Below are 16,221 nucleotides of genomic sequence, written 5' to 3' on the forward strand. Positions count from 1 at the left end.
GAACTAGTTTTTGTCTAAGTGACGTAAAAGTTAATTAAAAGAAATTGATAAAAATAATGGTGTTATAAATAAAACGAAGTAAATAATGATATGTTATTAATTCTTTCTTTGAAAATCTGACTTGACAATACCTAAATAAAAACAATAATAATTACAATTCACTTGACTATTACTATATTTGTCATAACTCCCTCTGTCTGATGAATCTTGATATTGACGAAAGTGTATGTTTGAACTGGCTACGTCAGGTGGTGTACTGTGGTTGAAATATTATAATACGCAATTTTTTGCCTTACTGTTTGTTATTGTACTATTATAATACGTACTTTTTTGCCTTACTGTTTGTTATTGTACTTAGAGATTTACACGTGTGGTGTGTGAAGCACACTGTGCCCATCCATTCTTCTATGGCAGAATTGGAAGTGTATAGGCTTAGGAATACCTCTCTTTATTTTTCTCATAGGACGACCAAGTGACACGAGTGCAAATTCACGTTTAACGTATTGGTCCTATTGCAACATGTATATATTCAGATTTGTTGTCTCAAGGTCAAGAAGTATTTTTTTCGACCACAAAATAATTCACAACAGTTATACTGGTGCAACCTTTCGTTATGTGCCTATATACACTTGCTAATTGTATTTGTTTGTGTGCATGTAATGTAGCGTGATATTTTTGTTTAAACTGCAAACTTTCGCACACTTTCTTCTTCAATTAAATCAGGTAGAAAACTTGTATTTAACCCTAGATGTATTATTTCTATTTCAAGGTTATCAGTATAGCTGAGAATTCCATAGAGTGGCTTAGTAACGGTGAAATACTGGTACCGTGACCAGGGTGATTTTTCAATGGCTTTCTGTGATTTCTTAATGTATGTTTTTCTGCAATTTGTATCGTTTTTGTCTAGGTCAGTATGTACTTTGATAAAACTTGGAAATGAAAATTTTCAGATGAGAACTTATGCATGTGGAACGAATTAGCCACTGAAGGCGGTATATGATTCAAAACTTGATATGATCAGAGCGAAATACTCTTTACTGTTGACACAAAGAACATGTCTGTGATTTGGATCTGACCCAAGATTTTAATGGGACCCATACAGGAATTTTCCAAAATGGCGACCCTGTATTTCTTTTAAACATGAACGTTTGTGTACAGAATACACTGTGCACTGTAATGGTGATTTACAGTCTAGAGTTCCTGGGACCGAGTGCGAAAGTTTCGATATGACAGATTGTTGTCAATCAGTGGAAGTGAACTTTACTGATTGTCATTACCACCTGTGTCCACAAGAAGATTGAATGAGACTCACCACCTTGAAAAAAAGAGAAAATTCAGTGAAGAAGGCAGTGACCCATGAAACAGACGGGAACCTTTATGAAAAGGAGTCCTAATGCCGAACAACAAGAGATCATATTGAATCTTAAGGTCAAACAGCTTGGTAAGAGTTTGTTAAAGAAAACCATCGTTCTGTCAATCGAGAACGGAAAGTATATGTTTGGTGAACAATATAAATCTATACCCAGGGATCTCTCACCAGGAGATGCACCTGGAAACATTCTGCTCGTGGACTACTTCATTACATGATTTCGGCAGATAACTTTCTATGATGGATGTACTCAGGAACACGTAGTTTAATGTCTGGTGCTGAGTCTGAATAGTTCCGGGCCTAAATCGATCAATCTTTTGGATACAAGGAAGATGCTGGAAAGAGTTCTGTGAATATTTATTTGCAAGCTTCCAAGTGGTGTTTCACGGTAGAATGTATGTAGAAATTATTTGATAGCTAGTTGATTACAGTTCAATTAAAATAGCAGTGAATTTACTGTCAAAAAATGGGAAATTGGTATGGATGGAAATGATTGATAGAAATTTAAAAATGCTTGTGCTGAAAGGATTTTGAAGCATCCAGGTGAAGTTTCTGAGGTAATTATTTTCGTTGAAAAGCTATTTGCACTCGCCACCACTAATTTGGACGTTATAGAAAGGAAGATAGCCAGTAAACACCACCCATTACCAATTCTTGGCCTCCTGCTGTCAGACTGAATAGTGGAAACTTCTCAGCACTCTTTCTTCTGTGGCAACAGGACACAAACCACTGATTCCTAGTTCATTGGTCTGGAACATTAATAACTGGGTCAAGGTTCTTCCTATTTTGTTATAAACATATTTGAATATTGATATGAGAAAATGCCCGATATTACACTGCACAACAAAGTTTTTGCTTCTTGAACACTGTTGGGTGTTCCTTGTAGATGTTTGGCTGCTGATCATGAAAATCACATCCAAATTTGCCCATCACGTACCGTTTCATCGAAATCTTCAGTTTCACCAGGACATTGCTACAATGGAAAAACGATATTAGGGCAACTGGAATCCGTCAATGCTTGCTGACCACCAAACGAAAATCAGGAGCAAAACACTTTTAATTGTGTTAAACTTAATAACGTATTAGAAACATAAACGCTATTAAATACATTATTGCCGGTAAACAGTTAACTGTCTATTTCTCAAGAGTTCCTACGTGATGAAGCAAAACCAAAACTATATTAGTGCATATCCACCAGGTACCTGTCACAATCAGCAAAAACTTTTCAGGAAGCAAAACTTTAAAAAAAAAATTGTTGTGCAGTGTTGTTTGTGTATATAATTAATATTTACAACAAGTGCATAAGATTTGCACATCACTTCTTAGTACAGTGAAAGAGACGTGTTCTTGCTAAACATGTGAGATGAACCAAACTGTAACAATGACAAAAGTCGTTGTTTCGTTGGATTTTGCTTGACTTGTTTTTCTCTAATGGCAACTGTAAGTGATGGCTCAGCCTCTCAATACTAATTCGACAGGTGATGTTTGTGCTTTCTAGGCACCAAATGTGTTTTTCCATAGTGTCACACGTAGCTTGCACCAGTCTGAGTGTGTATTGATGTATGTTGTCACGGAAAGAGCGAATATTGATCCAGCTTGTTTGAATTATAGTTGACAAGTATCAGATTTTACTAAATTCTGTCTGTAATGTTATCAGTTGATAGATGGCAGCACAGTTACTGTTCTCATGAATAGAGACATGGATAGCGGTTATTATAAGTAGGCCATAAGTTAATAGGATAACTGCACATGCATATACGTATATGCATTGTATTATGTGCTATTGTTTCATGTTTTATTGCTATAGTTGGTGATCAACATGATTACATAAGTCTTGGCTACTAACCATGATAGCCTGGTTGTCACAACTTCACAACTTAAGGGAAAGCAAAAAACACACGATGTTTTCATTACTTTTGATAGAATTTTTTAGAATGGAAATATTTCAAAAACATATAGTTTTACTGAATATTGTATTAACTTTTCTTATTCTTTAAAAGTAAAAGCTTGAACACACGAACATTAATGTGGGACGTGTTTCATATAGCTTGAGACATGTTAGTAACACACATGTAAAATTATTTGTTTCCGAAAACAGAACCGTATGAAGGTACAATACTTGTGTTCATGGAGTTTCAGGGTTAGGAGATGTTGGAAAATATTTTTAAAGAGGCCAAACCAATTTAGACTACATTAAAATGTTTGCTTCTTCTTTCCACGTGGGATCTGGATTCTGTTTTTGTAACCAGACAACAGTGTAAGACTCGTAACGTATGAATGGTAGCTTTAATAACTTGAAATGGTTGCCATTAGATAAGGGCCTAAGAGGAAACTTATCGCAATGGGTCATTTCCAGGTGCTCAGAAAAGATTGTGTCTGACAATGTAGATGGAAATGAGCTATTATCTAAAATATAATCGCAGAGAAGATTTTGGTTATAACATTTAAGCCTTTTTTATTAGTAGAACTTCTGGGCTATTTGGATTGCAGTTAATCAAGGTTTGGTAATTCTACTTTTTGTTACATAAAGTTAAATTCTTAAACCTTTTGACTATCTTATTTTTGTTTGACAACCTTGTAATAATGAAAAGTAATTTATTTTTGAACATGGAAGCCTCCTCCAGTGACACAGCGGTATGTCTGCGGACTCGTATCGCTAAAAGTTGGGTTTCAATACCCGTGGTAGGCAGAACACAGATAGCCCATTGTGTAGTTTCGTGTTTTATTCTAAACAAACAAACATGGAGCTGATATTAAGTCAATGAGTTATAATATTCTAAAAGCGGATCCTTCTGACATGATGGCTCTGTTCGAAACCACTTGTAGTCCATCTATGGAATTCACAAGCCCAATAAAAATATCTTTATCTAAATCTCCTTGTCATCAGGTTTTCCTATTACAAAACAGCGTGGGAGATTCAAATGACTCTTTTTGAGCTGACCATACTTACTTCTTAGCCTGTTAAATTGACACCACCAGTTGCAACTTTTATGTAACTAGCTAAGGAGAAGATGCAAAAGGAAAAGTGGTTAATACATTCAAGGAAATGTTCCATTAAAGGATGTCATAAGATGAAATGCCACCATAAACATTGTCTTGAATATCTCCAACGAGATAAGTCTTGGAAAATGTTCCTACATATCAAGCACCACAACGAGACTTCAGACAAGCCACCATATGCCAGAACATTCATAAAACAGAAAACCACCAGGACAGTGCTTCCACTTTGAATATAGCATCAAAATCATTCTCCTCTGGACCCTAAAAGCAGTTACACTCCCAACTTTACTCATGGCCCACTACATACTCGAAAGTATGGCCCTTTTAAAATATCACTGACACCATAAGGCAGCTGAATGAATATTATATGAAATACGAGTCTGGGCTGAGAACCAACAAGAGAGACAAGCAAAAAAACGTGGGAATAAGATGGCCAATCCACAATGTTCCATAAGTTCATTATATTTGTATCGAGCTTATAAATGTCAAGAGGAAATTGAGAAAAGCAAAGGATATAAGATGAAAAAACATCTTCCAATAAGATACTTATAACCAACTTCGAGATTCTGCTGTTAGAAATAAAATCATTCTGCTAATTCTTCCTTTTCCCTGTCTTATTTTTATTTCACTTATTACAACATTTCCTTACAAAAAAATAAATTTTGTTCTTACACGAGAACAATCAGAATACAATACTTTTCAAAATTTTTATTACGTAAACAGATCAATACATAATTTTTAATCAGTTTCAGAAGCACAGTATGCAATATTATAATGTTTATATATTTTACAAATGCTTCATAAATAAACAGAGTAGTACTTGTTACGAGTCTATTAACTTTTTTGCATTAAAGAAAGTTCTGGATAACTAAAACTTATCACTGACCATTTATTGCAGTAAAAGCATGAAAAAATAGTTTATTTTATAATGAACAGTAGAGCAAAACAACACGACCAACTTTATATTTTAATTTCAATACATAACTTACTTTTTTTGTTATTTAAGTCTGTATTAGATAATTGGAAAATTCAATAGATGAAAAAGAAAGCATCGATACGTGGCATATTTTAACACCTCATAATTCGTCTTCAATTATTATCATGCCAGTTTGAAAATGTCTAATTATTAGCTCTAAAGGCCATCTTATTAAATTTTTTTAGAACCTAGTAAGTTTTCATAGAATAAAACTAAACTCCAAATGAACATCATACACACTACAATGGACCAACAACTAGACATTACAATAGAAATAATACTTCTAAGATGCTGTTCAAAACAACTACAATCCCAGAAAAAGGGATTAAACCTCAATAGTTCCATCTTTAATAAAGAGAGAAACTATTTTGAAACTCAAAAGCCATTGAAAAACCATAAATAACTCGAAATGAACAATTTATTTTTCGCAGAGAAATGCAAACTTGGATATAAATATTTCTCTCCAATAGAACCTAAGTATGAAACACACAGTCCAAATCATACAAAAAAATTGTCTCATGTAAATTAAATATTCGTTCGATAACAACTGGCTTATCAGTAACATTTTCCTTAGCTTTCAAAGTTCCACTGCCTTGAATATAAACACATAATATTCCAGTGACGTGTAGGTAGACTCATCTGACTATGAAACTTGTATTGTGTCCAGCTCATCTAGGCGGTGTCTTGAGTGCTGAACTTTTTTCCCTAAAAATAAATTCAGAGTCGTCCAAAATGTCATATTAATCCGCCATGTTACACTTACAAATCGCTCCAATACTATAATAATCTTATTTTACTTGTAGAGATGTTGAAAAAGCTGTCAAATAAAAATGAAGTTTCAATAAAACTTTATAAAACTAAAGCTAACAGATTCTATGAGATTCCAGAAACCAAAGGAAAAAAGAGTGAATTTGATATTCCGTTACTCATTTTAACTGTTTGTTTCTGAACTGTTTAATATAACAATATATAATATATTCTATTCAAAACATAATGAAATATAAGATATTGCAGATGACAAGGAATTTCTTTTGGCTATCTAAGATAAACTTAAAAATAATAAAAATCAGTCAATTTATAAGGTTTTTATCTCCTGTTGCAATAAATTAATATTTGACAGCTAAAAAGAACTGTCGAATTTTTATAAGTGACAAATCAGTTAGATTTTTAGATGATAAACGTTTATTATTCTAGTTGTTTTCGGGTGAAGAGGCATCCCATATCGGGGGGAGGGTCGATATTTTATTAAATATTGTATCTTTATAAATATATATATTAGTAAATACTCCACTTTGAATTAAAGATATTTTTATCAATTATTATTTTCCGCTACTTTGCTTTAAAAAATAAAATTCTTATATTCTTACACTGTCGGTCACATTCCATTTCAGATCCATGGATTACGTGATGTTCGTGTTCTTTAAAGAGCCCCCCTGTTGGCAGTGGCTCGAATCTCATCTTCGGATTCACTTCCGGAGCTCCTTTATTAATGGAAGTATTTCATTTCAAGAATTGAAAATTCGTTCATGAATAAATTTAAGTTATATGTATATAAATTATCAGTTTATACGTTTTTGGATAAAAAAGAGGAAGGAAAATGACCATTTATTCCAGATAAATAATAATTTAATTAGTACATTAAAACTTTGCCAGTAAGATTTTTGTCAAGGCTGTATAAAATTGACAAATATGACAGTGTGGTTCTAAAACTGTGGGGTTCTATCCCATCCAAGAAGCAGAATCAAATTATTTTTCAGGGGGGAAGGCGTGAGGAGAGTCAGTTTGGTTTGGTTTTGAATTTCGCGTAAAGCTTTTGTTTGTTTGTTTTGAATTAAGCACAAAGCTACACAATGAGCTATCTGTACTCTGCCCACCACGGGTATCGAAACCCGGTTTTTAGTGTGTAAGTTCGCAGACGGGGATTCGAACCCGCGAGTCGATCACCCTAACCACCTGGCCATGCCGGGCCGCGGAGAATCAGGAAATTATTTCATGTTCCCTTTTTTTAAAAAAATAAACTTGTCGTTATCATCATTAGTTGAATATATATATATCACAGTTTAAATTAGTTGAGGCCCGGCATGGCCAGGTGGTTAAGGCATTCGACTCGTAATCCGACAGTTGCGGGTTCGAATTCCCATTTTACCAAACATGCTCGCTCTTTCAGCCGTAGGGGCGTTACAACGTGACGGTCAATTTCACTATTCGTTGGTAAAAGAGTAGCCCAAGAGTTGACGGTGGGTGGTGATGACTAGCTGCCTTCCATCTAGTTTAACACTGCTATATTAGTGATGTCGAGCGCATATAGCCCTCATGCAGCTTTGCGCGAAATTAAAAAACAAACAAACAGTTAATTGAACGTTCTTTTGTGTTTGGGGGACAAGGATGGATACAGAGGGGGATACATCCCCCCACTGGCCATACCAAAATTGTGTGTGGTAAATGGGAAATCAGAAATATGAAGTACTGATCATCCCAATTAGAATATTTTTGCTGTATGTTTACTTGTAACATGTTATTTAGGAATACATGAAAGTTCATTGTCACATGCACTATGTTGTGTGATTCAGTATAGTGCTGTACGATTACTTCTAACTTGATATTTTAGAATAAAATCAATAACTGAGAGTTCATAGACATATATGTTTCTTTTCTTTGTTTCTAAATTAATCCCATGAAGTTTAAGTTGCAGTAACAAGGAAAAGCTTACTTGGGGTCAGGTTTAAGTCACTGTTACCAAAAACTCCTGTATCCACCACTGGGAGGGGGACTGTGTTTCACATGAATGAAAAAGAACGAAACCTGAAAGGCTTGAGAAACACTGAGGTAGGACCAAAGATACTTTAATTAATGAGTTAAGTTATAATGATCTTTCTCGTGATTTGTTTGTTTGTTTGTTTTTGAATTTCACACAAAGCTACTCGAGGGCTATCTGTGCTAGCCGTCCCTAATTTAGCAGTGTAAGACTAGAGGGAAGGCAGCTAGTCATCACCACCCATCGCCAACTCTTGGGCTACTCTTTTACTGGTTTTAAGTTTTATTAGTATTTTCCAGTCACTCTTATATTAAAACCTAACTGTTCGCTGCCTGAAACGTGCAGGGAATTTCGAACTAATTTAAGCGACCCCCAGTGGCTCAGCGGTATGTCTGCGAACTTAACAATGCTAACAACCGGGTTTCGATATGGTGGGCAGATCACAGATAGCCAGTTGAGTAGCTTTGTGTTTAATTCAAATAACTAATTTAAGCGATAACTTAGAAAGTTATGTCATATTATATTTTTTCTTGTTTTGAACACAATATTATTTTATTCTTGCATATGTAAGCGTCTTTTTGATATTGTATAATATTTTCCCCAATAAAGTACGTAGGATAATAATTTATTATCAGTCTGTTTACAAGTTCACTTACTGCTGTAGATTTTATTTTTTATATTAATGAACGCATTTTTGAATTACACTGAACAATGTTGTGATAAGATATTGTTTACTTTCGAAGTTGAGTCATCTTTTATTTAGTAGCTGACAAAGAAATAGAACAGAGAGAAACCCTTGAGCGGCACAGCGATATGCCTGCAGACGTATAGCACTACAAATCTAGTTTCAATATCCATAATGAGCAGGCCACATATAGCCCGTGGTGTAGGTTTGTGTTTTTACTTACAAATAAACAAACAAACAAGAAGACAAAGATTTGTTTGTTTGTTTTTGAATTTCACACAAAGCTACTCGAGGTCTATCTGTGCTAGCCGTTCCTAATTTAGCAGTGTAAGACTAGAGGGAAGGCAGCTAGTCATCACCTAGAATTGTCATAACCTAGATATATGTGGTTTTAATAATGGACTACTTTACAGTGTTTTGAAGTTCGTGATTAGGAATAATTATTATCGGTTTGTTTTGAATTTTGAACAACATTACACGAGCCAGTGCTAGCTGTCCCTAATTCAGAATTGTAAGACTAGAGGGAAGGAAGCTAGTCATCATCACCCACCGCCAACTCTTGGTATCCTTTTTGTACCGGCCCGGCACAGCCAAGCGTGTTAAGGCGTTTGACTCGTAATCTGAGGGTCGCGGGTTCGAATCCCGGTCGTACCAAACAAGCTCGCCATTTCAGCCGTGGGGGCGTTACAACGTGACGGTCAATCCCATTATTCGTTGGTAAAAGAGTAGCTCAATAGTAGAAGGTGGGTGGTGATGATTAGCTGCCTTCCCTCTAGTCTTACACTGCTAAATTAGGGACGGCTAGCGCAGATAGCCCTCGAGTAGCTTTGCGCGAAATTCAAAACAAACAAACCTTTTTGTACCAACGAATAAAAAGTAAAACAACAACAACACCTATTTCGACACCTTAGGTGGGCACGTCACAATATGCTCATTGTGTAGTTTCACGCTTCACTACAGAACAGGCGCGGCATGGCCTAGCGCGTAAGGCGTGCGACTCGTAATCCGAGGGTCGCGGGTTTGCGCCCGCGTCGCGCTAAACATGCTCGCCCTCCCAGCCGTGGGGGTGTATAATGTGACGGTCAATCCCACTATTCGTTGGTAAAGAGTAGCCCAAGAGTTGGCGGTGGGTGGTGATGACTAGCTGCCTTCCCTCTAGTCTTACACTGCTAAATTAGGGACGGCTAGCACAGATAGCCCTCGAGTAGCTTTGTGCGAAATTTCCAAACAAACAAACACTACAGAACAACTAAACACTTCATGTATTGCAAGTTAATTGCGTTGATATTACCGGTCAACTTGAACTTGCATATGTTAACAGTATTTGTTAATATAAGTTGATAATACGTTATTATTTTACACACTTGAGAACACCATTGTATATTGTCAAAACACAAATAAAGTTCCTAATGAAAGGTACAGAACAAATGAAGTCTAGTATAACTTTAGATATCTCTCCCATTTGCTTAAAATCCCTAATATGCTTCAGATAGAACACAGTGAAACAGGTCTTAGTAAAAGAGTAGTAAAGTTAGCAGTTCAACAAATCGTTTGATAAACGTTCAGAATTTCGAGTTGGTTTAGCCGTAAAATATATTGAAAAATGCTGCATATAACTTAACATGCAAACTTTGTGGTGAGGAATATATATGGCCGAAACAAGTAGACGCATTCGGAAAATAATTCCCAAATTGCTTTTCAAGAGGTATCTACTTAATTAGCGAACAATATAATGTTTTGAAACAGTTTCTTGTCGAAAAATAACACAAAAATAAACCTATTGTCTCACAGATAACTGATTCAAAACTTCATATAATTCACAATAATCTTATGTTACAATCTGTAACACAAAATGATTTAATTCACGAAGATCTTATAGCCTTACACAAACGTAACACACAAAGTTGTCGTATAACTGATCACTATTTAACTGAAACTGTTATTGTTGACCTGTGTGACCTTTTAAATTATAAATTTTAAATAAATGTTAGATATAATTTTTTTAGACCGTAAACGTAAAGAATATTTTCAAATCGTAATAGGGAGCGCTGTTTGAAAAGAAAGGACGTTAGAAATCTGAGATTGATAATATTGCGTTAAATTAGGCTTAGTACTCGTAATGGTTCTTTAGGCTTAGTTATAATTCAACTTGAAGTGAAATTGTAACAAAGATTAAATACCTCACTTTGTTTAATAAATACAGTCTAAAAACTAGTTAATTATCGAACTTAGATTTAATAGTGTTAACAGTAAGCTACTGGTATTTGTGCTTAAGCTTTTACATACAAGGAAGCTATCAGCTAAGATTAGCAATGATATTCAGGAAGTTAGAACGAGTAGTATCAGGGTTTAAAGTTATGAACATCATTGTGAGGACCCTGTTCTATTCAGCAAGAGATTTCAGTCCTTGATTTGTGCCGACGAAGAAGTATTGGAGGGAGGGAAAGCAATAGGAATAGAAACTGATATGAATTATGAACATAAAGAAGTTATAGTTATGGGTCATTCCTTCATATGGCATGTGGTTAAAATAGTATGTGGGGTAAATAGGATAAAAATAATTAGATTATGGTACCCTGGGACACAGGTGGAAGACATAACTGACAGAGCAGAAAATGTAACAAAAGGGACTGGCAACAATGCTGTCTTTGTCATGCACATAGGGGCTAACGATATAGGGAAGTGTGAGCCAGAGGAACTAATTAATTAGTAGAAGAGATTTATAAAAGCGTTTAAAGATAAAGATTACAAACTAACTGTGTCAAGGATATTTCCAACAATTACTTGTTGAGATGAAATTTTGAGTAGGTCATTAGAATTACATGCTATGCTGAAATTGATGTGTAAGGATGAGCAGGTTAGCTGGTCGGACATGTGGCATCGGTTCAGTGGCAGGAGGGTACTTTTTGAAATGGATGGTTTATAGTAGGAAAGGATCTGGCACGTTTCTAAGGGCTATTAACACAACTGTGAGGGAAGTTTTAAATTAGGACTAGATAGTGGTGAGGACAAAGATAAACCACATGAAACAAAATTAAGATGTAGAGAAAAAAATTAGCACAGGGAGTCAGTATAACAATAGTTATAGGAATAGGCTTAGCTGTTACTATTGTAATGTTAGAAGTATAAGAAATAAAATAGATGACTAGGTCACTGGTAGGAATAAAAGATTTTTATATCATTGAAAGAACTAAAACATGGTTAGATGTAGGTGATTTTGATGACAGAAATTTCTTTTAAATACCTGGTTATATGTTATTAGGGACAGAGTGATAAAGAGAAGGTTCTACGACATTTCACAGCCGCAATTTCGCACTCGACTCTTGGCAGCCAACAATTTAACAGCCGAGCTCGTTGGCAGCGGATGATTACCCAGTCAGGCAATACATAGCTAAGTTATGGTGTTGTTCATAATGTTACTAATGCTCACTTAACAACATATTAACATCCATTTGAAAATTGACGTCACTATTAAACTTTAATATGGATATAAATACTCGGCTGGGTGACAACATGGCTGTATGATTTTGACTGTGAATAAATGTGGCTACATGGCTGTATGATATATAGGTCTTTTTTTCTTAAACTGTAATGTTGATGTAAATATTCGGCTGGGTAATCATCAGCTGTCAATTTTCCTGGATGCGAAATTGTCCGCTGCCAACGAGCTCGGCTGTCAAATTGTTAGCTGCCAAGAGTCGGGTGCGAAATTGCGGTTGCGAAATGTCGGGATACCATATGTAAAGTGTGAGTTACATCCTGTTGAAGTTGAGAACATTAAGGAAGATAGCAACGAGATTGAATCCGTCTGTTAGTGCATGTAAAGGGAAACATCTCTTTGTAGGAACTTGTTACAGACCACCAGATGAAACTAGTGTGAAACTTCACAGTGAGAATAAAATTTCATCTGTTAATGAAGTCATAATGATGAGTGATTTTAATCTCGGACATATTGTTTGGAAAATGCTATAGTCAAACCAGTTTTTTGAAACTGATGAAGATGGATTTCTTCTCAAGTTGGTCAAGGAACCTCCTAAAAATAATGCTATTTTAGATTCGTTGTTAACTTCTAATATAGAAATGTTTGAGAAGTGATCATTGTTGTATTAGGTTTGATATTTTGCTGTATGTGGAAATTGGGAATAATGATATTTTGATTCCAAATTTCATAAAAGCAAATTTTAAAGGGATCCAACAAGAATTGTCTGTTGTGAATTGAAGACACTGAGGAAATGTGGAAAATTTTTAAAGAAAACATTTTCATTATTCAAAATAAATATATTCCTTACAGAAAGAAAATGGTAGCTGCAAGTAGAGAAAAAAAAACCAGATTGGCTCACAAAGGATATAAGAGATAAAATTAAAGCAAAGTATCACAAATTTACGAAATTTTAAATTGACTGATATTATAAAAAGTCAAGAAAGTTGGTCAAACAGAAAATTAGGATTTCCAAAAGGATGCATGAAAAATGTGGATGGAAACATAAAAATTAACTGTAAGGATATTTAAATGCATTAGGAGTAAACAAAATGTTCGGATGAGGATGAGATTCTCGAGGGAAGACAAAGGAAGGCTTGTGTTTAATGATTATGAAATGGCTAGGTTATTAAGTCTGCTTTTTCTTCAGTTTGTACTAATGAATACTTCAGCAGTATTCCTCATCTTGAGCAATGAAAACAAAGTTGAACAAGACAACTGCATAAATTTAAGCTTGTTAAGAAAAGTAGGGAAGATTAAAAAACGAAAGGTTCCTGGACCAGATAATACTTCCAAGAGGATGTTAAAGAAGGTCAACGATTTGATATGAGAGCCACTTACCACAACTTTTGTAAGCCCTTGCAGAGTGAACAAGTACCAATAGATTGGAAATTATCTAATGCCATTTTTATCTTCAAGGGAGGTTATACAAGTTGTCCCAGTAATTATAGTCCTATTAGTCTTACATTAGTTGTTGGAAAAGTGGAAAGTCTGATAAAAGATACTTTACAAAGTCACTTAAAAAGGTTTAGAATCTTATCGCATAATCATAAGGGAAAATCTTGCCTTACAGATATTCTGACATGCTTTAAAAATGTTACTGCATATGTAGAAGAGGGTTAAGAGTGTAGATTTCGTGTAACTGCATTTTCAGAAAGCATCTGACAAAATGCCACATAAAAGGTCCGGTGCTCTGAATGTCAAAGTGAAGAAGTCCAGACAAGCGCTGGTAAACGGCTGGAGTATGACTTTCCTGAGGTCGCCAAATGACTTTCCTGAGGTCGCCAAATGACTCTCTTAAGGTAGCCAAATGCCTCGTCATCTGACTGGTGACGTGCATGAATGGATTAACGAGATTCCCACTGTCCCTGTCTACTAACTATTGAAACCACAGCCAAGGGTACGGCGGGCTTCGAGAAATCAGCAGGGAAAGAAGACCCAGTTGAACTTGACCCTAACCAGATAGATGAGTGGCTTGATGGGAGAAAGTAGAGATATTTTATAAATAGAGCTCAGTCAAACTGAATTAATACTGCAAGTGACGTGCCTCAGCGATCAGTCTTGGGACCATTTCTTTCTTTGATTTACATCAATGACATAGATGAGGGAATGGCCAATACATTACTTAAAGCTACTGATGACATCAAGGTCTTGGGTGTTGCTGCTGTTAAGGGAATGCGACTGATTTTCAAAAGGAGTTAGATAATTTAATGAGTTGGGCAAATAAATTCGAATTATAATTTCGATGGCAATATTACATGGAATAAACAGATCTGGGCGTAATAGCCGATCAGTCTCTAAAGCCACGCAAGTAGTATGTTATTGCTAGTGATAAGGCAGATAGGAGTTTAGGTTGTGTTTACAGAAATATTGAATATATGTTTAAAGATGTTATAATTTCATTGTATAGGTCACCGGTTAAACTACATTTCGAGTATTGTGTTCAGTTTGGGCTCCTTACCTTAAGAAAGACATTGAATTGTTGAGAAGAGTTACTGAAATGGTACCTGGGACAGAGTGGTTATCACATAAAGAGAGGTTAACATTCTTAAAATACTTTTCTTTTGAGAAATGAAGAGTTAGAAGGGATCTGATTGTAGTGTTTAAGATTGTAAAAGGAATTGGTAATGTTGGTGCATCAACATTTTTCATACTTAACAGCGAGGGTTATAAAGCTAGGAGACATAAATATAGATTTAGGCAAGGAAGAAGCCATCTTTCAGCTAAGACAGTTTTATTTTTCAAGTGGAATTGTTGGCCTGTGGAATGGGATTGCCTTCAGATGTTGAGGCAATAAATTTGAGTTTAGGACAAAGTTTGATAGATAAATGGATGATAAAGGCTGACTTTAATATCTTTAAAAATAGTTTTAGTTTGGTTTACAGAATGGGACAGCAGAAATGGACCAATAGGCCCCTTATTGTCCCTGAACGTTATATTAATCTCTGATTAAACGATATTAAATAAAACATCCTATAGGTGTTCATTCTGTAGATATAGTTGTTATTTTACCAATTCGTAATATATCCATGTGTATCGATAATTGTTTATATATAGGTTCTAACTGTATATTAGCGAGTGATTTAAATTTTGCATTTAGGTTTAATATGGAACGAATTTATAACACTGTTTCGTCACTAGTAAGAGACTGATAATACTCTGAGGACAATTGTTATCTGAATAATTTCAAATATTTTTCTGAGCACAATATACGTTTAATGACACGAGGAAAACATCGTAAATTAACTTAGAAACCAGCACATCTTCTCCTTGAGATTGGTTTTTATTTTTTAATTGTTAGTATGGTTTTATTTTTGGTTGATAGAACCGGTTAGGTTCTCTGTAGTATAGCACCTACAAGTCCTTGAAAGGTGTTTTGAGGAATTAGGTTCCATTCCTCGAGGATACAATCTGATATAAATGACAATCTTGACAGCTCTTGTTGGTGTTCCGAGCAGTTACATTTATCTGATTAAACTTGTGGAATAATCGTCGAGCTTTAATAACCTTCGGTAATGATCTTTGTGCAAATTGGATCATTAAAACAATCTAAAACACCTTAGAGATGTTTAAGTAACACAGAACAAATATTAGGTAATCAGGATCTAGTCCATATAACATCTGGGGTAGCACAGGTTCATCTTTAAACAGGTGTTTCAAGCTTTTTTGTACACATTCTGTACATTATGCGAGAAATGCAGCATAACTTATCAGTAATTATAGTTTTTTGGATCTAGTACAACACTAATACCCTTTGCGTAAGCTCCTGTAAATAAAGCTGCGAGGTTTGGGGTGAAAATATAATGTTTTTGTTTTAGGTAGGCCTGGCATGGCCAAGCGCGTAAGGCGTGCGACTCGTAATCCGAGGGTCGCGGGTTCGCGCCCGTGTCGCGCTAAACATGCTCGCCCTCCAGCCGTGGGGGTGTATAATGTGACGGTCAATCCCACTATTCGTTGG

General features: G+C 35.4%; 1 protein-coding gene across 1 annotated transcript in view; it reads right to left on the minus strand.

The window, feature by feature from the left end:
- Nucleotides 1-5,092: 5,092 nt before the first annotated feature.
- Nucleotides 5,093-16,221, minus strand: part of LOC143245773 (cell adhesion molecule Dscam2-like) — an 82,178-nt gene continuing 71,049 nt past the window's right edge. Inside the window, exons 18-19 of the mRNA XM_076492027.1 lie at nucleotides 6,713-6,826; nucleotides 5,093-6,050 (exon numbers count right to left, since the gene is read on the minus strand). Coding sequence (XP_076348142.1) covers nucleotides 6,766-6,826 — 61 coding nt within the window. The 3' untranslated portion in view covers nucleotides 5,093-6,050; nucleotides 6,713-6,765. The remainder of the gene's footprint in view (nucleotides 6,051-6,712; nucleotides 6,827-16,221) is intronic.

This window comes from Tachypleus tridentatus, chromosome 3, assembly GCF_004210375.1.
Source record: "Tachypleus tridentatus isolate NWPU-2018 chromosome 3, ASM421037v1, whole genome shotgun sequence".
Taxonomy (NCBI): Eukaryota; Metazoa; Arthropoda; class Merostomata; order Xiphosura; family Limulidae; genus Tachypleus; species Tachypleus tridentatus.